At 43.1% G+C, this 24,859-nt stretch overlaps 1 protein-coding gene across 1 annotated transcript in view; it reads right to left on the reverse strand.

Annotated features, from left to right (window-relative positions):
- Positions 1-24,859, reverse strand: part of RNF150 (ring finger protein 150) — a 269,560-nt gene that overhangs the window by 92,250 nt on the left and 152,451 nt on the right. The window contains exon 3 of the mRNA XM_088454729.1: positions 564-635. Coding sequence (XP_088310855.1) covers positions 564-635 — 72 coding nt within the window. The remainder of the gene's footprint in view (positions 1-563; positions 636-24,859) is intronic.

Consider the following 24,859-nt stretch of genomic DNA (forward strand, 5'->3'; position numbering starts at 1 on the left):
AGGCGTGTGAATTGCCTGTATAGATGAACAAGTTTCTTTCACTACGCACGTGAAAAATAAAAAAAGATCCTGACCGGGATTTACTAAAGCTGAAAGTGCGGTAAAACCCCAGAAACGGGGGTTTTAACGCATTTTCCATATGTACTAAGCGGAGGGCATTGCTTCGCCCCGGTGGGTAACGCCACCTTCGGATGGTGTTACCCTATAGAAGCTTATGGGCTTCCTACGGGGACACTTACGCTGAGAGGGATCCGATCGGATCCCTCCAAACCCCACCCCCGGGTGTTAACCTGGGAGGTATCTCTGTTTGGGGGCATTGCAATGAGCAGCTCTATCGAAGAGCTGTCCTTTGCAATGTAAAATGCATTTCTAGGTACATACCGCGGTAATCAACCGTGGTATGTACCCGAAGATAGGCGGGATGATGCTTAGTACATCCATCCCACTACCTCTTCCCACTGTGTAATAAATGCCTGGAATATGCATGTGATACAACTTATTTAGTGTATTGTTGGTGTTAGTTTATCAATAGGCAGCAGGAGGGATATGAATATCAACATTACCTTATCTCCTTTTTTGATAGTTCTGACTTGCAATTTGCTGATGGCTTTTTTAGCAGCATCCCCCAGCCGTCTCTGAGAAACAAACACAAAGAAAGTACATTCATTTATTTTTCTGTCACACTGGATTTTCACACTATACTGTGTCGGTGGCAAATGTACAGATGTGTCCACATACATCTATCCTCCATGCGCTACAAGTCGCGCTAAACATAATGCGGGAGCTCTGTGTCACTCGGTGTCCTCTTTTCGTGTGACTTTTTACCTTCAAATGCGTCTTATTCGCACAGTGATGCAAACAGGTAGCACAAACAGCTTTCGCTGATTAAAATATGCAGCATGTGTATATTCTGTGTGCGACTGCAGGTTTATCTGCATGCGAAACGCTATGTGACAGTGTTACAGCCGCTGACACTGTAATGCAGCGTTTCGCATGCAGATACAGCCATAGCCGCTCACAGAATATGCAGATACAGCCATAGCCGCTCACAGAATATGCAGATACAGCCATAGTCGCTCACAGAATATAGGCATGCTCTATATCATTTTAATCAGCGGAAGCTGGTCATTTTTTTTACAATATTCCCCCTAGCATAATTAATCAATTCATCTTCTACAATTTATACTTATTTCTCAGCTTACTGCTCATATTCTTATATGTTGCCTTATGGACAAGGAAGTCCCGTGTACTGGTAACTACTCCACTCTGGACCTAACATTAAGGGGTCTATTTACTAAGCAGTGTTAGGAGACAGAGTGAAAAGTGATGTCTGTGATAAGTGCTAGCCAATCATCTCCCAACTGTCATCACACAGGCTGTGTTTGAAAAATGACAGTTGGGAGCTGATTGGCTGGCACCTTATCACTTCCTTACCACTTTTCACTCTGTCTCCTAACACTGCTTAGTAAATAGACCCCTATGTCTCATATCAGACAGTTTAACTGCTGATAGTTTGAGCTACATTATTCACCTGAGTTTAGAATGGAAACTGCCAAAGCGTATAGAGATTCAAGCTGACAGTTCCCACCTGGGGAATGATAAGGAGATGAGAGAACGCAAAATAAAAAATTGAGCTTTAATGATCTGTATCATGCCTTTTCCAAATAGGATTTCTAATTGCACAAACTGAGTAATGGATGGGGGCTGGATAGAAACAGCAGCCTATCTTCCTGCCAATGTATAGATGTGTCCACATACATCTAGCATCCCTGCGCGTTAAACAACCCTTCTAATCTCGCCATGCAGAGCGTGTCTTAGTAGCACAGAGCGTCTTTTCATGCGACTTTTTACCTTCCAATGCATCTTATTCGCACAACGATGTGAATAGGACGCACAAACAGCTTCTGCTGATTAAAATGACATGCAGCATGCCTATATTCTGTGTGCAGCTGCGAGTGTATATGCATGCGAAACGCTACTTAACAGTGTCAGCAACTGTGAAACACATGGGCTCATAGCAATAAGTAGTTCTGAGCAGTTCTGTTCAAGGAAGAGGCCCTGATGGTGGGTACACACTGGACGATGTGTACTTGCAAGATATGCGCGGGAGCCGGCAGCCGGCTTCCCAACTGTCATATCCCGGCAAGGGTGTAATGCCGGGCGTCTAGATGTAGACGCCTGATATTTCCCATTTCCCCGACGCCGGGAGACCGGCGCCCGGCATCCCGATCGAAGGGATGCCAGGCGCCGCGAGCAGGGGTTAGGTTTAGGGCACCCGGGGGGGACTTAGGGTTAGGCACACCCCCGGGAGAGTTAGGCCCCCCCCGGTAACTTAGGTTTAGGCAGCGGGGAAGGGAGAGGTTAGGGTTAGGCACTTAGAGGGGGGATTAGGGTTAGGCTCTTGGGGGGGGGGGGGGTTAGGGTTAGGCACCCCTAGGGAGGGTTAGGTTAGTCAATACTTACCTATCGACTACCGGGATTTCCAGCGCTGTCGGGCTTCCGCTGCCGGGAACTCTGCTTTGGTTGGCCTGGCGCTGCCGGGAATCGATTCCGATGTATGAACATCTCATCGGCCGGAGAGGGGGAGCGTTAACTCCCCCCTCCGGCGCTACCCGCTAGAGACCGCAGCGCATCAGCCTAGTGCTGATACACTGTGTCAGTCCCAGCAGGCTCCACTGAGCATGCGTGGGATCTCACAAGTATCGCAAGATTCCCGCTTGCAGCCTGGAGCCGGCAGCCGCTGCAGCAGGGACAGCGCTGTCCCTGCTGTGTGGATAGGGCATCGCCAGACTGTAGCTGTCGATAGCGACAGCTACAGTGGGCCAAACGGTCAGGCGATCTGACCGTTCATACATGGCCCAGGCTATCGGTGCTGCTATCTTGTAGATAGCAGCGCCGATAATGACAAGGGCACATAGCGCCCCTGTCATTTACCGCTCAACCCCCGATCATACATCGCGGAGAAGCGGTATCAGCGCTCATAACGTGCGCTGATACCGCTTCTGAGCTTCATACATCTCGCCCACAAAGTGGGTCTTTTAATTCATGCTTATAGAAAAAATGCAATCACATGGAAAAAGTAATGAACAAGCTTTAGTCACGTGTTATATGTCTTTATCTCTTCAGGACAGGAAAGGTGAGGTTTATAGTACTGTACTTCTAGACACAATGCAGTGTACAATGGGGAAAGATCACAAAGTGTTCCACATAATGAGAAACAACTAGAATGGCCAGTCCATTATGTGAAAGGGTCTTAGCATAATGACAAACAGCAGGCTGCTTCCTCATCTGTAGACATATTTCTGAAACAGGCAACCCATCAAGGTGCTAAAAGACAAGACTGAGAACATTGTGTTCATATGCTGGATCTTTCCAGCAGTGACAGGAAGTAATCAAAACAGCCTTATTAATAGTCCTCAGCATGCCAAACCTTCATAAATGAGCCCAAACGGCTAAGTGTGTCAAAAGCTCAATACTATTAGGTGAAAGCTTGTGTGCATGTATATATATTATATTTAGAAATACATATAGACACACATACACACAAATATCTATTGTATATATAAATATATGTCAATACATGGCAACACACATACATATATACGTATGTGTGTACATACATACATATCTATATCCAAATAAAAGCAAGCAGCAGTCAGAGACTCTAAATCACAGGGTGCTTTAATTGAAGTCTAAGTTTCGGGGAACGTATCTCCTTCCTCAGGACAGCGTAAACGTAGACTTCGATTAAAGCACCGTGTGGAGCTTTTTTGCTGAATTAGAGTCCCTGCATGCCGTTGGCTTTTATTTGGATATATTTTGGGGGTGCTTACCTCCAGGAGGGCACCAGAGCAAGCATTCCCGAGTGGGGTGCCAGAGTGCCGATGGACAAGGTGGGATATATATATATATATATATATGAGGTAAATTTTTGTTGGCACTCCTGTGAATCCAAAAAAAATTATAATAACAGCACCTCCGGTGCTCAATAAAAGGTAATCATAGAATCCAGAGCAAAGATCGGCACTCAGAGACTTCCATAAGTATAAAATGTGTTAGAGGCAAAGTTTCGGGGTGCAACCCCCTTTGTCAGGCCTATTGTGGCTTGATAAAGGTGGTTACACCCCGAAACGTTGCCTCTAATACATTTTGTACATATGGAAGTCTCTGAGTGGCGATCTTTGCTCTGAATTCTATATTATATATATATATATATATATCAAGAAAGAAGAGAAAGGGCGCTGTAATGTACAAAATATAAAATATATTAAAATACAAAATGTGTAAATAACACAAACTGAATAATTAAAAAATCAACAATTAATGCAGCAATGAAGCTACTTCAATGATCAGTCCTAGATGTCGACACAAAGGATGAATCTCCCTTTCGTTTCACAGAGAGTAGATTTATTGAGTCCTTTGTTGGTCTTTAAATGATTTTGTAGAGGTCATAAATCCTGTTTTCAGGGTTGGCAATGATTCCTTGTAATGTTGCTGAAAAATACCATCAAACACTAGTCAAAATACGATGGAGACCCAACGCGTTTCGTCCCCACATGGGACTTCATCAGGGGTACATCATCAAATGACTGTATTATCAGTCCTATTAACAGTCAGGACAATGTGAACACTGATCAAACGATCCTAAGATCTGTTTGCGGAGAATAAACTGGAGTAGTCCAACAAAGGACTCAATAAATCTACTCTCTGTGAAACGAAAGGGAGATTCATCCTTTGTGTCGACATCTAGTCGACATCGATCATTGAAGTAGCTTCATTGCTGCATTAATTGTTGATTTTTTTAATTATTCAGTTTGTGTTATTTACACATTTTGTATTTTAATATATTTTATATTTTGTACATTAGAGCGCCCTTTCTCTTCTTTCTTGGTTTCCATTTCCCTCCATATCTGTCTAACAGAGATATTAAGTGTAAGGTGCAGCTATCCACTATTAGATTAAAGTGTTGGTTACATATCAGTATCATCAATAATTTTAGCGCAAATAATAGGGTATCTTTGTATATATATATATATATATATATATATATATATATACACACACTTGTATAGACAGACAGCACTCACGATCCAATAGTACAAAGTCCGGGGTGCTCCACTAAAGGCTTGAACAGTCCAATTATAAAAGTATCCAAAAGAATGGGCACTCACCAATCGATTATGAAAGACAGCACTTCTTTATTACAGTGCATATAAAACCATTTGTCGACGTTTCGGTCCAACAGGACCTTTATCGAGAGCAAAAATCAAGGACACCGTGCCAAACACAAAGAGACATAACCCACATACACTCAGAACCGGCCTCTGTAGCAGCATCAATCAAGTCCAAGGACCACCCATTCAAAACTGTGTACCCACCAACTTCCGGAACCAGAAGGGCCAAAAACCGGATAAGTATTATATTTATATACAGATAATACCCAAAATGCTGTGTCATATCAGCACATATACCTGGAACACCCAAGCGCATGTACACTTAATGTGGTCGCGGATACCAGCCCGAACACCCACGGAAGAACATAAAACCTCTTCAGTAGCCGTACCTGGAAGTGACATGAGTGAGGACGGAAGTGGAGGTTTATGCCCACACTTTCCACGAAAATAAGAAAGTTGGCCCCTCAAGAAAATAAGAAAGTTGGCCCCTTGCGGGCACGGTGGCTCACTTCGCTCGCCACGTAAATATATTCCCCCTCTTGCCCACTTGGATGGTAGGGAATGACGTTGGACTCTGGCAGATGACGTCATCGTACATCTACGGAAGGTGATCTATCTGCTTCCATACACCCACCGCAACCGGAAATGACTCAGCGCCGGGCTCAAAAAAACAGTAACACCTGGCAAGTGTACCAATCCAATGAAGAGGAGAAGATCACATAGCGTAAAACCAAGCATTCCAGTATAGTGGCCTGGGCAAAACAAAGAAAAGTAAATATCAACAACCTTTTAACAAGGCTATATTAAGTAATAGCCAAAACTCGGGACCAAATCCTAAATATGGGAGGGGCAGACACTGTGAGTAGACTAGACTGTGAGTAGAATAATGCCGCTACAAAAGCTGGTTCATGAATGTTCCACCTGACAACAGTGAAAACTATATCCAAACAATAAGCAATACATAAAAACATAGGTACAGTATATATACAAAACCCCTAAAGTACAGATGTGCATCTATCCTCCGTACATCTATCCTACAAGCCGCGCCACACATAACGCGGGAGCTCAGTGTGACTCAGTAGCACCATGCGTCTTTTCGTGCTTCTTTTTACCTTAAAATTCCTCTTATTCGCACAACGATTCTGCTGATTAAAATTATATGCAGCATGCCTGTCAATAAGATCAATAATATTTTTTTAGGTAATTTTTTCTTGTGATATAGGGCTTTATCACTTGTATTATTTTTCTGAATCATGGCTTTATTTTATATTATTTAAGTTTTTTGTATATTTTGTACGTTAATAGTTTATTTCTTGTAGAGTTGTTGTTTTCTTTGTGATGTTTTTTCTTTTGAGAGTTTTTTTCTTTGGTGGTTTTTTTTTGTATCGATTCCTGTATTGTTGTTCTATACTTTTGGTGGGTTTGTATATATGCATATGTTTTTATATATTGCTTATCGTTTGAATATGGGCCCTGATTCAGAGCCGGACGCTCTGACCAGAGCGCTCGCTCTGAATCAGGGCCCACCTCCATAATTATGGAGCGTCCTCCTGGACGCTCGTATAGCTGTGGGTCACCACCCACAGCATATACGAGCGTGCAGGTTGATGGTCGCGATGGTCTTGACCATCACGACCATCGCCACTGCGAGCCGAAGCCTGCGGTTGATTTTCTCAACCGCAAGGCCCGGAGTGATTTTGGCTCTATCAGAGCCAAAATCACTCCCACTGACATCACTAGTGATGTCAGTGGGGCCGGCTTCTGACGGTAGGCGTTCCCTTGGAAACGACCCGTCTGGGAGGCACGCCCACCAAAGGGGGCGTGCTGTCAATCAACATCGACAGCACGCCCCCTTTGATCAGACACAACGAGCGAAGGAAAGTCCTTCGCTCGTCGCGTCTCGCGCATGCGCACGACGGAGCTCCCTCCGTCGTGCGCATGCGCAGTGCACACCATCGACCCACTTGCGAGCGGACAGCCGCTCGCGAGTGGGTCTGAATCAGGCCCATAGTTTCCACTGTTGTTAGGTGGCACATTCATAAACTAGCTATTGCAGCGGCATTATTACAGTCTACTCACAGTGTCTGCCCCTCTCATATTTAGGATTTGGTCCAGAGTTTTGGCTATTACTTAATATAGCCTTGTTTAAGGGTTGTTGATATTCATTGTTTTGGTCTGCCCGGGCCACTATACTGGTATGCTTGGTTTTACGCTATGTGATCTTCTCCTCTTCACTGGATTGGTACACTTGCCAGGTGTTACTGTTTTTTGGAGCCCGGCGCTGCATAACTTCCGATTGAGGTGCGTTCCACTGGTTGGGGCACACTGCACTTCCGGTCATAGTGCGGCTAAGGGTGTATGGGCTGGTATCCGCAACCACATTAAGTGTACATGCGCTCAGTGTTCCAGGTATATGTGCTGATATGACACAGCATTTTGGGTATTATCTGTATATATAAATATAATACTTATCCGGTTTGTGGCCACTTCCGGAAGTTGGTGGGTACACAGTTTTGAATGGGCGGTCCTTAGACTTGATTGATGCTGCTATTTAGGCTGGTTCTGAGTGTATGTGGGTTATGTCTCTTTGTGACTGGCACAGAGTCCTTTTTAAAAGAACAGGGATCTATCAAAGTCTGATGTTTGCAACAGGTTTAATTTCTTTTAAATAGGGGCTCCCCTCTATGAAACGAGGGTACCCAGGAGTCTGCTGGAGCAGGGATGGAGAAAATTTAGGTTAACCATCTGTAGGATCTTTATTATTTTGTCTTTTGATCACAAGTTAATTTCTCCTTAGGCAATATATATGCTTATATCAGGGATGGGGAACCTCCTGCCCGGGGGCCTTATAAGGCCCTCGGTATCATTTGGTCTGGACCTCAGAGCTTTTTTCTGCTAGCCTCATTTGGCTAGCAGGGTTCCTAGAATGGCACCCTGCAGTAAAGAATCTATGCAGCAGTGTCACCTGGAGCATCCTTAGGACGCTTCAGACGGTCACACCGCTGCCCTTAAAGCTCCCCAGAAGCTCCAGGAATTGCTGTAAGTGGCGATTGTGGCCCCGCCTCCATGTGACATCACTCGGAGGGGGCATGGCCTAAACCAGGCCCGCAAATAATGTTATATATATCAAAATGGCCCTCGGCAGAAAAAAGGTTCCCCGCCCCTGGCTTATATGAATGAGGGCACTCCCCTCTCAGCGATGTGCCCCTGTGCCTGTATGCTCTTTTAGCCGCCCCTTGTTACAAGTTACCCTGTAATACTAACAAAATCTATTAGCAAGACACACAATGAAATCCAACTCTTGTTAGTTATATAATCAAAATTTAAGTGCAGAATATACTGATGTAATAAATTATATATATTTATCTAACAGAAGAAAAGGCAAGCAGTGCCAATGCTGTCTGAACTCTTTATTCGACATGAGCGCACTTGAGCCTTGATGGGTGATATCCTATATGAAAAGAAAAGCCAGCTAGTCATTTTCCATCAGCATCAATAGGTGTTATCAGGACACATGCCACAATCTTCTTTCCTCCTGATTTAGACTTAAGGCTTTCCATTTACATTCAAGACCAGCAGCTTATACCTACTGCAACAAGGATGAAATATTGTTCCAGACCAGATGTAATCTTAGATTGCTAATCAAAATTTTTCCTTGTTTGAATATCTGTAATTAAAATTGATGTCTCAGTATAACTTTACTATGCTTCCCTAAGATATCAGCTTTAAAGGTATCATTTATCAATGATACTAATTGCAGGCAGCATATTTAGTTTAGTAACAATGCATTTTGCAGTGATACTTACCAATATACTGGAATTTATCATGACTTACCTGTCCGGTAGGGTCTTCCTCCTGTGCATCATCCTCTGCTGTGTTACAGGCAGCTTAACACTGCCAAAGACGGGCTACTGACGTGGTAAGCTAAGTTTACAGCTGTTTGCTAAATATTCAACTGATGTCATAACTACTTTTATCATCAGAAACGAGTGCCTAAGAGGTTATGATTCATTCTTAAATGGAACACTTAAAGGGCTAATACAGATGTGTCCTCATAAAAATAGCCTCAATACGTCACGCAGAGCGGCTTGCCTGGCGTGAATGAGCCACCAGGTCCCGTGAGACTCTGCCAGCACCGGGCGTCTTATCGCTGAAAAAGCGTAAGTGCACCAGCAGACTGTGCTGATTAATTTGGTATGCAACACTTGTATATCTGTGAGTCTGTATATGAAGCACAATGGAACTTGGAATGAAAAAAGCTGCGGCCGCTACATTGTAGCACTTCATATACAGATTCAAAGACTCGGTCACACACAGATATACAAGCGTTGCATATCCAATTAATCAGCACAGTCTGCTGGTGCATTCTAGTCAGATCGCATTGCGACTTAGAAGCATTTTCGTAAAAAAAGAAGACGCAAAAAAGACACCTGGCGCTAGCAGAGTCTCACGGGACTGCAGCAAAGATGTATAAGGGCACATCTGTACAGACTGGAATATTTACTGCATTCATTGATCTATCTGGTAAACATTTGTTCAGTACACATGGACACTTTTTCGAGAGCAAAACTACACAATTGGATGAAGGTGTTATGACCTAGGGATCATAGTAACAACTTTATTATTATTAAATGTTGGTAGTTTATTTGCTGAAGTATTTTGGTGCTACGTGCAATTATTAAATCAATTTTTAATCTAATAATTTATCTTTATTAGTGATCAGGAAGGCTGCATAGCCGTAGACTGCTATAGTCAGTGTTAGATTATGAGTGTAATTACAATTTGATAACTAAGACGGAGTTACGCAGGAGATCGTATTAGCCATATGCACACCATGCAAATACTGATGTGAATTCTCTCAAATACAGGTAAATTGCCACTACTGTTCCCATCAGATGCTGCTACCTTGATTCCAACAGTACAGCTTTGAAAAATTGTTGTAGGAAACTCCTGACTGCACTCCCGGCTTGGACATTGCAAGTACTGCCCAATCTGCGTGCTGCTCTGATTGATTGCTTTTGTTGTTCAAAACACCTCTGACTGGATCGGCTCTATACAATGTAATTTTTGCCTTCATACTAGTGAAAATCCTGTTTTATTGTGTCGCCTTTTTCCATTGCGCCACATCTATCCACTTTAAACATTCTTTATTTTAGTAACTAATTCCTGCACTACTACTCACATACTTCTCTTTATATTTCACTTTGTAGCTGTGCTTATACATTAGCAGCACTTTTCTTTTACCTGTATTTTTGAAAATTCAACTACATTTATCTACACTGTCTCTATATCACACAGCATCCACTCCAGTTTTCATCTCACAGCATGAGCACCTTTACTTCAACCCTTATTCAGTGCCCACATAATTCTCTACTTTACCTACTTTTTCAACCCCTCTCCTCCCCATCTAGTCTCCTGCACTTGGTGTTCCCCCTTTCTTCTCTCCTCAGTCAGCTTTCCAACCCTCTGCTTATCTCCCCCACCTTTCCTGTTCTTCCACTCTCAAGGACCTCCCACCCTCCATGGCCTTGCTACCCCAACACTAAGCCCCACTCCTTCCTGTCTCTGCCGGTCCCCTCCAGGGCTGGTAAGAGAAATCCCGGGCCCGGGTACAGCAACATCCCCCCCCGGGAGGAGGCATGGCCACAGCATGTTGGGCATGGCTGCACCTCTTTGTGGGTGGGTCTAGCACGTGAGAGGCACCCACTCACGGGAGCATGGCATAGCACCCAGCAGCTGGGACAAAAGTATTCACTGTTAGGATGGCGGGACAGTCCCACAATATCTGCATTTTTAGATGGATGTATTTAGACGCCATAATGTAACAAACAAAAATTAAAGTGCAACAACTTTATTTTGTACATTTCTCACATAAATAACACATAAATAGAATTTTGGTTATGGAGATAGATGGACGAATAACTTAAGTTTGAGATAACATAAGGTCATCTTAAAACACACACATTCCGCCGCATATATCCTAACCAGTGGCGTAACTGGGGTTTTTGGAGCCCAGGGCAAATTGAAATACAGTACCCCCCAATAAAAACTATCTATAAAAGAACTATATACATTGTATATAGATACAAATTATTAACCACTAGGTTGGTCAAGATCTTCCTCAGCTCTGCCAAGAAGGAGAGAACTTGGAGCAAGGATTGCCCAATGCCCGTAATGATCATACCCTTTCAGCCCACTTTGAAAACATTAACTTGACACTGGGAGTAGTTTAAATCACACACATGTAGAATGTTTGTTGCGCCATATAAATAAAGGATAATAATAGTAATCTTTAAATTTACATACTCAGTTTCTTCTAAACGTGACATATTCATTACACCTTCATCCAGTCACCTCTTCAATTATGTAAAAGATCATAGAAGTGGTTTAGACACTGAGGGAAAAGACAATTTGAATGTAGTGCTACACAGAACCTGCTTCTTCTATTGCTACTAAAAGTCTCTAATAGCACCCAATCCTGTTCTCCTTAATACCCTGTTTCCAGTGCCATATCTAATCCCCAGCAGGAGGCATATCTTGGGACTGCTATCTTACACAGAGAACCTGGGAAAGAAATGTGAATATCTGCAGCTCACATAATAGATCCAGAAGCTTGATATTCAGCCTGAGGGCCTAATTCAGCAGTGCATGTTAGTGCACTGCTGAACACAGATTCCCGATGTTCGGGAATGTGCGCAGGCGCCAGACCCATTCAGCCCACATGTAAACTGGCAGCAGACTGTCAGTGATTGAGAATCTGCTGCCATTTGGGGGCGGCGATGGCCTTCATTTCCCACTGGGGGGGAGGGAAGAGGCCAGGATATCCGTTGGCTGACGGAGATTTCCTTGCCTCTTCCTCGCAGCTGCGACGGCCGGCTGTGCGACCCCATGGGTCACCTTAGCCGGCCGATGGTCCACAGAGTATCCGATGCTATGTTGGACAACGCAGCATGGATATGTAATGCAGCAGGAGGTGTGATATCTAAGCTGCTTGCGAGCAGCTCAGCTATTCCGTCTGAAGCTGAATCAGGGCCTGAGTGTGGGAGCAGTCTTAACTCAGATATATAGCTCTTCAATAGGTGAAGTGAAGACATGAGCTTTGTTACTAGGTTAGTTATGCCTGCCTCTCCCCAATAACAGGTCAGCTATTCTGCCCAGTGTATACAAATGCTGTTGCCCAGATAAATGGTCCTGGGTAAAAGCATCTTATATTTGTTCTACTTCTTATCAAGAAGTTTCATGAGTTTTCCCTAGGGGCATATCACTTATCTGTCCACATGCCAGAAACGTTTTATAACGCATGTTCCAGATCATGTGTGCATTATACGTTCATGCACATTCCTGTGACAACAAGAAGGTTCATTCATACCCCATGGCATTAAATCTATGTTTAAGTGACTCTGCCCTTCCACCAATGCAAGAATAACAGGTTAAGTACCGACATAGCTTGTTCAACTACATTTGGCAGCAAGTGACCCGTCTTTTGGATTTCTTAAAATAACAAGCATAATTGTGGGAGGGCAGTGATGTGTGTATTTTACAGGTTACATCAATCAAAGGCGTACTCAGGCGAGTGCAGCACAAAGATTTGGTGCATATGAGTGACTTTGTGTTAGTTTGTCTGGACGTTACTCCTAAGTGAGTTCAGGAGGGCGCTTAATTTTCTTATAGAGAGTTATATGTTAAGTAGAATCTGATTGGTTGCTATGGGCAACATCTCCACTTCTAAAAAGTCTCACTTTAGTAAATTTACCCCCTGTACTCCTCCACCATAGGGCAAAATATAACCAGACTTGAGAGCATTGTGGAGATGCTCCTCTGCCTTCTCCCAGTTCCTCACCTTGAACACTCTTACATGGGAAGTCTGGGCTGGCCCTCATCTGTATGTTTTAACTTACAAATGCCCATGTGTGTTGCTGCAGGTGGAGTTGGTTGGTTTTCATCACAGGTCGGTCGTTCAGAACTGGTATCCTGCTACACTGATAAAAACATAATAATGTTGATAGTCCAGAAATGCAAACAAATGTACACACACTTTTTGTCAAGCGCTTGCTAATTGTCAACTTAAAAGCTGCCTGCTGCATTAGTCAGAGTTGGTAATACACTCTGCAGCAGGAGAACATGTTTCACTACTTTGCTAAAAGCAAGGACAAAGAACAAGAATTTGTCTGTGCTTTCAACAGCCATTGTTTTCAACGTCTGTCTGTACGAAGCCTAAAAATTAAAATTAGTTTTCAGAGTGTAATGAAAACTAATTTTGGAGCCAAATGTGTGAGAAATAGCAATTCCCATTAGTGCAGGATGAGAAAGCAGAACAGCTACAGTAACTGATCAGCAGAAGTTAAAAGTTCACGATGAACAGCAGAAGCAGAAAGGCAGATTAAAGGTTTATTTGATCAGTGAAGAGTAAAAGGGTTAATATGAACCCATAACATTTTCCAATCTCCTACATAATTATTCCAGACCAGTAATGTTCCATTGTAAATGTAAATATACGGGTCAGGCATGTTGCCTCAAAGTGCTGGTTGTATGACAATGATCTGTTGCAGGACTGCAGCAAAACTAATTCATTTCAATGCTTACCTCTCTTATACTGTATCTATGTTCAGCTGTAATCTTCACAACAAACATTTCCCTGTAAATACTTTAATCTGCATTGCCAAGAACGGAGATGGATATATATATAGCAGATGAGGTTGTAAAAAGGATATTTCTTAATGTGTCACATGTATATGAGCAGATATTTCAGAGATAGTATAGTTTGTAAATAAATACATTTGCAATTTATTTTTCTATAACGGAGCATTCACAGGAATAGTAAGAGTGAAGATGTCGTTCCCATTAGTGCATTCTAAAATTGTAATGCTGTACATCCTATTTTTCACACATTAACTTGTGCTACCCATACAATAGATTGTACTGGTAAAAGTGCAATTTGCTATAAACAGTGTCACTTTTTTTATATGCTATCAAGGAAGCTGCCATATGCTCTTTTGTGTTGATAATATGCAGGGAAAGCGGCGCTGTGCTATGATATCACAGCCTGGTGCCACACACCAAAAAAACTTGCTGCTCCGCCCCAGCTCGCACAAGGTTAGAAGTGAGTTGGGGGTAGGCCAGACAGGGTGTGGTCAGATCCGACAAGATAGTGAGAGAGTGCCCGTAGGGCGCCCAGTATGCACGCGCTGGCTCTGTGCACAAATGTTTGTGCATGCTATATTTTTCACTGCTGGCTCCCTTATTGACACATTATTGATAGTAACGAATGCTTTTACCTGTCTTACAAGAGTGCATTAGCTCTGAAAATTTTAATGCTTGGATGAGAGAGCGCTATAGGGATAGAGAAAAAAATTATAGAAATACCTCGTAAAAAAATACAAATAGGCAGGAGATGCGGCTGCCAAGGGTGTATCAGCTGGGCTATGAAGTGCAAACAACTCGCCGAATGTCATAGGCAGGAAATCCGACTGCCCATGAAACAGCTGAACTCATAGAGAAATGTAGAGGGCAGGAAATGCAACTGCCGGTGGTGTGTCAGCTGGGCTATAGAGTACAGACAGCTCGCCGGGTATCCTGAATAGAGAGTGCGGCTGCCTGTGGATCAGCTGAGCTGTGCAGTGTAGATAGCCCGTCGGGTGGACGAGCGTTTCGCCTCTAACGGCTTGATCACCTGATCACCTTCTTCTTTTTTGATACATTTACACCAATATCTGGTGGAGCAACAATTTTGCTTATACATTTAGTATCTTAAGATGATGGTTTTTTTTCCCCATTTTGTTGTCTATTTATGATAAATATATTGAGTATCAGTGGACATAAAGAATTGGGTATTGTATATTTTCGCCAAGATGTTTTTTTATGTGTAAAAATTTATTTAGATAAATTATTTCATTAATATGTTTATGTTTTTGAGACCTCAGGTATTTAGATATAAATTTATCAACACACTACCTGGTTTCTCTCTCTTTTTAATGAGACTTAATAAAGGTTAAGTATTATATTTATTTATTTATCTTTTCTGTCTTAATTCTTCATATTTTTTTCAGTCTATTTTCTGAAGAGTGCACCAGTAAGACTTTTTTGTTCTTCTGCTTCTTCGCTTAAAAATATAATACCTCCTAACTTCACTGAACTAGCCTGGCTCAGTATATCAGTGCTATAAACAGCATTATCAAAGGGGTGAACATTGCTATTATTTGAAGGCTAGCTAAAATGGAGCAACCCTCAGGAAAAATGTCATGGTAAATTCATCTAGTTCTATGGTCTTGCACTTTCCTCATGTCATTGACCAGGATGGTTTGCCAAAGTGCAAAATTGCAAATTCTAGTTGGAATTACTCTCAAATCAAAATTGGGCATGCTTAGCTATAGCGGCGGCTCCTACCCTCTTCGGGGGGTTGCCTGTGCTGCATTACGGACAGTCCCGGCGCCTGCGTAATGGATCTGGCAGGCGCCGGGATCGGCAAATGCAAACTAAAAGCGGTGGGACTGCACCGACTTGTAGAGACTGCACTGGCTGCAGCAGAGCCGTAACTAGACTTTTTGGTGCCCTGTGCCAGAGAGAGTATTGACGTCCCCCCTCCATTTTTAAATAGGGATATAAGATAGTGCACCTGAAAAAGGACCATGGCTTCATGGGGAAGGGCCAGGGAAGAGATAGGGGTACTCCTGGGGCAGCCAGGAGATGCTGGGGATAAAAGAAGAGGAAGCTACAATCTTAATGAAACACCATTGCATTGCCACATGCACTGGAAGCATCTACAGTAATTCCACTGGGTGGAGCAAAGGAAATATATCCCAGCTTCCTAAAAAGTGAGACAAACCTGCTAACTGTAGCGTTCAGCGGGGTGCCGTGCTCTATTTCTAAAGGGCAGAAAAACATTGCCCTCCGATGAGGCTCCCCGCTGAAACAGCTTATGGGTTCTATCCCCTCCCGTGAGCCGCAGTGTCCCAGAGGTGGGGAGAAAGGCTGTGCAGCGGCATCCACTCACAGTGACCACAGAGCTTGGGGGCTCCCCGGCATGTCCGTAAGTGCCCAGGATGCCCACAAGAGTAATGAACAGGGGAAGCGTCATAAATACACGCCCCTTTTTTCTTTGGCCACCCCCCCTTTTCGGGAGCAGGCACAAAAGTGCCCTTTCTCTAGGTCGTCGGAACTAGAGTGGACATTACTGACTGTGGGACAGTCCCCACGAATCGGGGCAGTTGGAACTATGGGCAATCCACAATACACCAACCTGCTTATCATTGCAAATTGACGTACATCCTTATTACCCTGAATTCTCTTAAGTTTCCTTGATTACAATTTATAGTACAAAAATGCATGGAAGCCGACTTTCAGAGGAAATAGGAAGAGGTAAATATTCCTGTTTCCTTTAAGAAGCTTGTGAACACAGGAAATACATATTTACGTAGATTTGTCCTGCTTCTATAACTACCTTTATTAGTAGAAAAATAAGAAATATAAAATTATAAAACTTATTCAATACACTAAGCAACGTGCTTAAATCTCTGTACAGTATGTCACAGAGAAGTACAATAGCTTTTTTTAGGTTCTAATTTTGTTTTGAATAGTATCTACAATAGCATGATGCATGGATTCAGCTACTCACACATAATGGCTGCTTGCTGTGGCTAACACATATTGTTGACTGTACAGAAGCACTTTTACTCAGTGGGTGACCACATAACAGCCTCAAAGCTTATGTGATTCTGTTCATATTGAATAAACATAAGACCATTTAACCTGATAGTTGTTTTTATTTCCTCCATAAGTAAGTTTGTTTTGTATATTGAAGAAAGTGAAAGTTCCTAAAAAATAACTTTTTTATTCCCTAATTACCAAAGCAAATTCTATATTAACATTGATGGGTATATTTACTAAAGTGCGGGTATTTAGCATTGGAGTTGTTGTCCAAAGCAACCAATCAGATTCTACTTAACATATAACTAGCACCTTCTAGAACAGGGGTTCCCAACCATGGTCCTCAAGGCACACTAACACGCCAGGTTTTAAGGATAAAACACATACACATAGGGGTAAATTTATTAATATGAGAGTTTTTAGAAGTGGAGATGTTGCCCATAGCAACCAATCAGATTCTACTTAACATATAACTAGCACTTTCTAGAATAGCTAGAATCTGATTGGTTGCTATGGGCAATATCTCCACTTCCAAAAACTCTCACTTTATTAAATTTACCCCATACAGTACTGTCTTAACGAATAAGCACTCCCTCCGAAGCTTCTTAGGAGGCAAGTAGAGAATGCATGTGTGTGTGGCCGCTCGGTCTGTGCATAGGGCAGCCGGCTGAGAAGCAGGCAGAGAAAGGTGCTCCCCGGCCGCTCGGGTTGTGAAAGATGCTATTTTTGGAGGTTTGACCGCATTGCCCATACGTATCAAGCTCCGGAAAGTTTTGCTTGTACCCGATATACCAAATAGAAGCCTATGGGCTTTTTTTCACATAATTCCTAGGTTCCCCAGAGGCTCTCGCATGCACTGCCTGAAGGGCGCGCATATGCAGAAGGACTCTTTGGTCATATACCTGGAATTCCTCACAACGCAAAAGACAACTCTTATCGGAAGAGCTGTCATTTGGAGTTTTAATCGCAAATTTACATGCATACGGCATTAATAAACGCTGCTAGCCATGCAGTAAGTGGCGGGATGTATCGAATGCAATACTTGATAAGTCCCACCCATGTAATTGCAGCCCAGTTACAGAATAAAACATTGGCCCTCATTCAGAGCCACTCGCTAGCGGCAGTACGCTCGTTCCGAGCGATGTTCACACATCTGCGCATGCGTACGGTTTTTAGTACGCATGCGCGAACCAGTCAGTGCAGCCGAAAATCGTTGGTACGCAATATAGCGAGGGCCTGCTATTTTGAGTGACAGAATGAGGCATATGTGGGTGGTAACAGGGGAAGGTGCTTGAAAACGGGGAGTGGAGATCCGAACGCAGGCGTGCTTAAAGGTCAAAACGGGCGTTTTAAGGGAGTGCATAATTAATACAGCAGCGTCATTGACCACGTCACTTGGTTTTTTTTTAACTCAGAACTGCTCGCAAAATAGCGGTCGAAAACACCAACCACAAGAATAGTGAGCAGTTCATACGCTGTACGATGTACTCGATTAATCTAATAAATAGCGGACATAACGTATGGTGCGTGCGGCCAGGGGGCGTTTTTATCAAAAAAACGAGCGTATGTTTTGCTCGCTTGTTCAGACTTAGAGGTGTGAACAGACTGCAATGTGCGAACGGATCATTTGCATAGCCACCCCTTGTTTTTGAACGAACGAACGCAAATAGCGAACGGCTCTGAATGAGGGCCATTGTTAGTTATTCTGTACCCACTGTCTTTCCAGGTGTTAGTAGCATTTTGTAGATAATATTTCATTTATACAGTAACCAGCAGTAAGGAACATGCTTTAGCTAAATGCATAATTCCCAACTCTCACTATTCTACAGGGCTGTCGCACTAACCCAACTGCTAGGATGTTTGTCCTGACTGCTGTGACTGTTGTGAAGTATGTCCTGCTGCTCACTGGTGCTCTGCATCCGTTAAATAATCAATAGAGGGCAGACATCTGGTACGCATAGGAGGTCATTCACTATGTGCACTTCAGTTTGCACTGATATGGAGCATGATTATTGTAAAATAAAGTGGTGATGTGCGCCATTTATAGGGGCATTCCTTGCAACGTTTTGTACATTTATCTTGAACATCTGTGGACTAGCACGTTTCTAGGTTCACACTAAGCAAAATAATAAAAAACTTCTAACACATAATATTGTGACATAATAAGCTAACAAAACTGTTGTCCACTCACGTGCAAGATTAATTCAAGCCACGATTGCAGCTAAACCAAGCAGTATTTACAGTATATAGTGCACATCTGGAGATTTTTCTGCCTCCGCACATGCCTAAGCAGACTTATTTGTTGCTGAGGCATCTCCTGAGATTGAAGAGGCGTGCTCTGTGATGTGTCCTCGGAGGACCATTCAGACACAACAGGCCAACTGTAATAGGGTGAGAGTTTAGAAAATGTGAGCAGGAAACTCTCACACTTTTTAAACTCGGCCAATATACTCGCTTGTTTTTAGACTCAAAAACTCTCATGATTTAAACTCTCATCCAGATGTTTTCCCATTTTGAAGATAAAACTCGACCAATGTGAGAGTTTACTGCTAAACTATCACATTTCTTAAAAACTCACCCTATTACATTTGGTCCAACGGTACACACCCAAGGCATTTAGTAGTGCGCAACCAATGTGCTTGACAAATGGCCACTGACTCAGTATTTATGAGAATGTAGCCTATCATTTATCTAGTGATAGTGCTTGTCCCTTATTAAGTTGATAAGCTGAACTCTCATAAAATGTTTGTACAGTCTGGCTTCCTTCGCTATACTTCAATGGTTGCATGTTGAATACTTACAATTTAGTTATTTCCTAATTCATTAGACCATGCTCAGCTTCCTCCACCAAAATAATCTGCATACCAATTATATTGCCATGTTGTGCAGTTGTCTTAGTTAACCTAAAGCATGACAACTGCAAACGTAATTTTTGAATGCCAAAATATATATGGTAATGCTGATTACAGATTAATGTGCTCAAATTAAATTGAGTAATTCTTCCCCATGGATAGTAACCAGAAGAAATGTGAAATTATTGCACTTGTGCCTAAAATAACACAAGTATTTAGAAAAGAAAGTGGATTCCACTGACAATCTATTTATTAGTTAAACTAGGTGGGGGGGCAAATACTTTGCAGCACACACCACCCGTCACGCAATTTAGCACATAGGTAAAGCTCGATAATATATCTTCTAATGGTGCACTGCAACAGAAAAATAGATTTTGCAATGCCCTGTGGGTTTGGTTTGTTTAATGTGAGCTTGGATTTACACAACCAATGACATAGAAGGAGTATTATTATTTAAAAATAATTATAATCAGACACAACATAGAACCATCAATGTAGAGTGACCTCTATATACCGTATATACTCGAGTATAAGCCGAGTTTTTCAGCACAAAAAATGTGCTGAAAAAGTACCCCCTCGGCTTATACTCGAGTCAAGTGTAGCGCTGACCGGACGGAGTTCGGTCAGCGCTACACACTACCAAACACACAGCCGCCGGGGCCGGCAGCTGCGTGTTTGGTGTAATCAGCAGCCGCTGAGAGTCTGTCAGGCAAACCTTTTCCCAACTAAATTATTATTTTGTAAAGAAAATTACCCCTGCCACCCCACCTAGAGTGTGTATTTAATTGACAGATATAAAACAGGGGTTATACCCACAGCCTTTGGTGTGTATGAAAGTGTTTCCTTGCCTTTTAATATGACTGCAATTTTATGGTCAAGAAATCAACATTTGTAAACTTGGCTCTTAAAATAACACATGTACTTACATCTAGTATGGTATGTTTGGTCGAAAGTTATCATGTCAACATGCATAATGGCGACATGATCGAAATATCATCAGTGACCATGTTGACAGTCATCATGTCTACATGGATGATATGTCAACGTAATCGACTGTCGACAAACCATACCTAGTGGTCTAGTGGTATCTTATCTCCAGCGTTGGGCTAATGGTCCTGGCAGGCATGTGAGGAGCAGCTCTGGCAGCGATGTCTGAGAAGCAGCATTTCGTTGAGTATTCTCCCTCCTATTCCAAACCCTCCCACTAGTCACTAGTGCAGCGTTTTTTAACCACTGTGCTGCAGCGCTGGGATTTTCCCTGTGCTCAGATGCAACCCGACCCGTGACCTATGACTCATATGTCACGGATGCCACGTCGCCTTCCCACTGCCCAGTGCTTCTCCTTGCCTACCCACCCACCCAGTGCTGCTCCTTGCCTTCCCACCCACCCAGTGCTGCTCCTTGCCTTCCCACCCTCCCTGTGCTGCTCCTTGCCTTCCCACCCGCCCTGTGCTGCTCCTTGCTTCCCACCCGCCCAGTGCTGCTCCTTGCCTTCCCACCCGCCCAGTGCTGCTCCTTGCCTTCCCACCCGCCCTGTGCTGCTCCTTGCCTTCCCACCCACCCAGTGCTGCTCCTTGCCTTCCCACCCGCCCTGTGCTGCTCCTTGCCTTCCCACCCGCCCTGTGCTGCTCCTTGCTTCCCACCCGCCCAGTGCTGCTCCTTGCCTTCCCACCCGCCCAGTGCTGCTCCTTGCCTTCCCACCCGCCCTGTGCTGCTCCTTGCCTTCCCACCCGCCCAGTGCTGCTCCTTGCCTCCCCACACGCCCTGTGCTGCTCCTTGCTTCCTACCCACCCAGTGCTGCTCCTTGCCTTCCCACCCGCCCATTGCTGCTCCTTGCCTTCCCAGCCGTCCAGTGTTCCCCTGCTCTGTAACAGAGACAGGCTCTCTGGCACTCCCTCTGAATAAACTCCTGCTGCTGAGCAAGGCAGAGGAAAACTGAGCTCTTTCAAAGTAGGGGCCAGTGTATTTTTATTTATTTTATTACTGTGGGGGACAATGTGTGTGTAATTACTATGGGGGCCAATGTGTTTGTTTTATTACTGTGGGGGCCAATGTGTGTAATTACTGTGGGGGCCAAATTTTTATTACTGCGGGGGCAAATGTGAGTGTAATTACTGTGAGGGACAATTACAGTGCAGGACAATTTTTTATTACTGTGGGGGCCATTTATTTGCTGTAGGGGGGGCAATGTGTGTGTTTGTTTTTCTGTGGGAGCCAATGTCTGTTCTTTTTTTCTGTGGGGGCTCATGTGTGTGTTTTTTTCCCCATGGGGGACAAAAGTGTGGTTTTTTTTTTCCCCCGTGGAGGACTGACGGAGTGCCTTAGCAATTTTAAGATCTTGTTTGGTGTGCTGCGAGTTGAATATCACTGCACTAGTGCCTAACTCTACCCCCCCCACCCTCCCCCACACCTAACAATAACTTCTCCCTACAACCTAACCCTCCTGGCAATGCATAACCCTAACCTCCAAATCTATCTAAACTTATTATGAAAGGACTATTAGAAGACAGTGGCTTTATATATTGTTGGGCAAGCCCGACCTATTCCCACAGACAGGGTACCAATGTTACATACTGCATATATATTTAGCAAAGTGTTTTTAAAAACACTATGCATTTAATTGGAAGAAGGCTAAACCTGGATCACAGCTACAGATAGAGAGAATGCCAACTGTGAGGTGACACTGGCATCCAAATCTAAATACAGAGATGCCCACCTCCGGTGTCTCACATCCGCCACTTATGTACAAAAGCCAAAAAAATCAGTCGCAAATCAAACCTCTGAGCAAGCCTATGCTATCTCAGAATGAGCGTCTCATCCAAGACACGAAGGCCTTTCCAGGTGTGTACACCCAGAAAACTGTCCCAACATGCCTGCATTTTTCTAGCCACCCGTTACCTCCCCAAAACGCTGACTGCCTGTCACTCACTTTGCAAATAAAGTATCTCTGTAACCACCGTCGCTAACCAATCGCTGAGCATGCACACTGTGTCTTTGGCGCATTGGCAGCAGCAAAAAGACCAATGAGAGATGTACAGTATCAAGCATTTGACAGAGTTTAAGTGGAGAAGTTTCCAAAATCAACCAAACAGCTTCTGTCATTTCAAATACTGTGCTTGATAAATGACAGTTAATTGGTTAATTATAGCAACTTCTACATTTTCTCTCTCCAAAGTTGGATACCCCTCCCCCTCCCCCATAAACAAAAAAAAACATATATACATAGTCCTGGTGACATGAGTGGAAACTTTCCATCTGTCCTAGTGATACTACTACGGTAGTAACTTTCACCACCCAGAAAATATTAATCTTAGGACAGTCCCAGAAAAGATGCCAAAAGGTCCCCTGAAGGCTCCCAAATTATGTGGAGTCAAGTAGACTCTGTAAAAGATAGAATGGGATCTAGGGTACAAGGTGACAGCAAGCTACCCAGTGCTAGATTCCAGTCCTCGTCAGTGAATGGACCTAATTCAGTTTCCACTTCACCCCAAGACCTGAAAAGAAATGTTGGGTTGACAAAGCAAGTAAATCTACTATATATATAAAAGAAGAGATTTGTTTGCGAGTATCTTCCACAGTTCTCAAGGTAAAGCTGCCAAACCTTACATAGTTATTTAGTATCGAAAAGTAACTTGAAGATTACTGCAGAGTCGGTTACTGCAGCTAGTGAGGAATATAACCGATATAAGCTTCTTTTCTGACCTCAATAAGGTTGCGATAGGATAATCTTGAACAAGAGGGCCCGAAGCAAACTGGACTCTAAGATCGATGCACAGCTAAAGATACCTAAAAAACATCATGTTAGGAACCCCAAAGTCATTTTTTTCGTTTTTCAAATTATTTCAATATACCATTAGAGAACAGATTCCCTAGAGAGTCAAACATGATAATGGATCCAGGGGGAGCAATCCTCAATGGAGTCAAGTTCTTGAACTCTAGCAGATCTCCAAAGAAGAGTCTCTGGGTCTAATCCATCAAAAGGCCTGTCTCCAAATCTTGATTGCCTGCGTAACCAATTGGGCCCTGTTGCCATAGCTCATATCCCCAAGTAATGCCTGTAATGAAGATGCAATATACTTCTTTAGATGAAACCTTTCTTTGGATGTCCATGAAGTCCAGGCAAATGTCTAATTTTGCCTGCCAAATCTGCAAACACTTTTTAGACAGGTTGTCCAGCAAACTGTCCAAACTCCTACTCACTGCAGCGCACATAACTTATCTCCTTAGGCCCACTTCCATAAGTCTGCTATGGACCCTAAATTCAATAAACAATCTGGTCCTACTACATCTGCATTTATATAATGCACTAAGGAAATCAAGAGTTAATATTCAATATATGTATTCCTGCTAAAACATTTTATAAATATAAAATTAAATATTATTTAAAACACAGCTATGTTTTCAGTGTTCTAGAGTGTAGTCCCCTGCCTTAGGTAAGCTCACACAGTAAAACAGTCAACGTGTTATGATTGAGATTTTTTCTCATACATACTTTGCTAAATTTACTAACCCATAAAGCAGTGTGCAATTAATAACAGTCCCTCACATAGACCTTGCCTTGTGTGTCCGCATCAACAGACACACAGAGTCCTTGTGTATAAACTCCTCAAATAAATTTATTAAAACTTTTTATTTTAAATGCAGAGAAAAAATGTTTTATTCTCACTGTTTAATGGCACTGGCTGCAAAGTTTCAGTGTGATTTCTTGGTGGGAAACAGTTTAAATTGTAAATCCTCCACATCTGGTTAAAATTAAATTTGAACTTCCTCCTATTAGAAGCTTTTGTAAAGTAGAAATATACAGTAGTAGAAGATGAGAAGAGAGACACACCACGAGACACCACATATTAATTTCATATGCGACACTTGTATATTTGTGTGCGATTGAGTATGAATCTGTATATGAAGTGCTATGATGCAGCGGCCGGGCCTTTTTTACACACCAAGTTCCGTTCGTGTTTCATATACAGATTCAGTCACACACAGGTATACAAGTGTTACATATCAAAATAATCAGTGCAGTCTCCTGGTGGGTGCGTCTTAGTCACATTGTGACTAATACCCCTTTTACACCGGAGCTAAAACCCGGGTTTTTGAAGGGTTTACCCGGGCAGCTCCCTGGTGTACAAGGGGAGAGGGTTGGATCGCCGGGTCGAGTGACTCAGCAATCCAACCCAGGTAACTAGCAGG

The sequence above is a fragment of the Taudactylus pleione genome, unplaced genomic scaffold, assembly GCF_031769625.1.
Source record: "Taudactylus pleione unplaced genomic scaffold, aTauple2 ptg000628l, whole genome shotgun sequence".
Classification (NCBI taxonomy): Eukaryota; Metazoa; Chordata; class Amphibia; order Anura; family Myobatrachidae; genus Taudactylus; species Taudactylus pleione.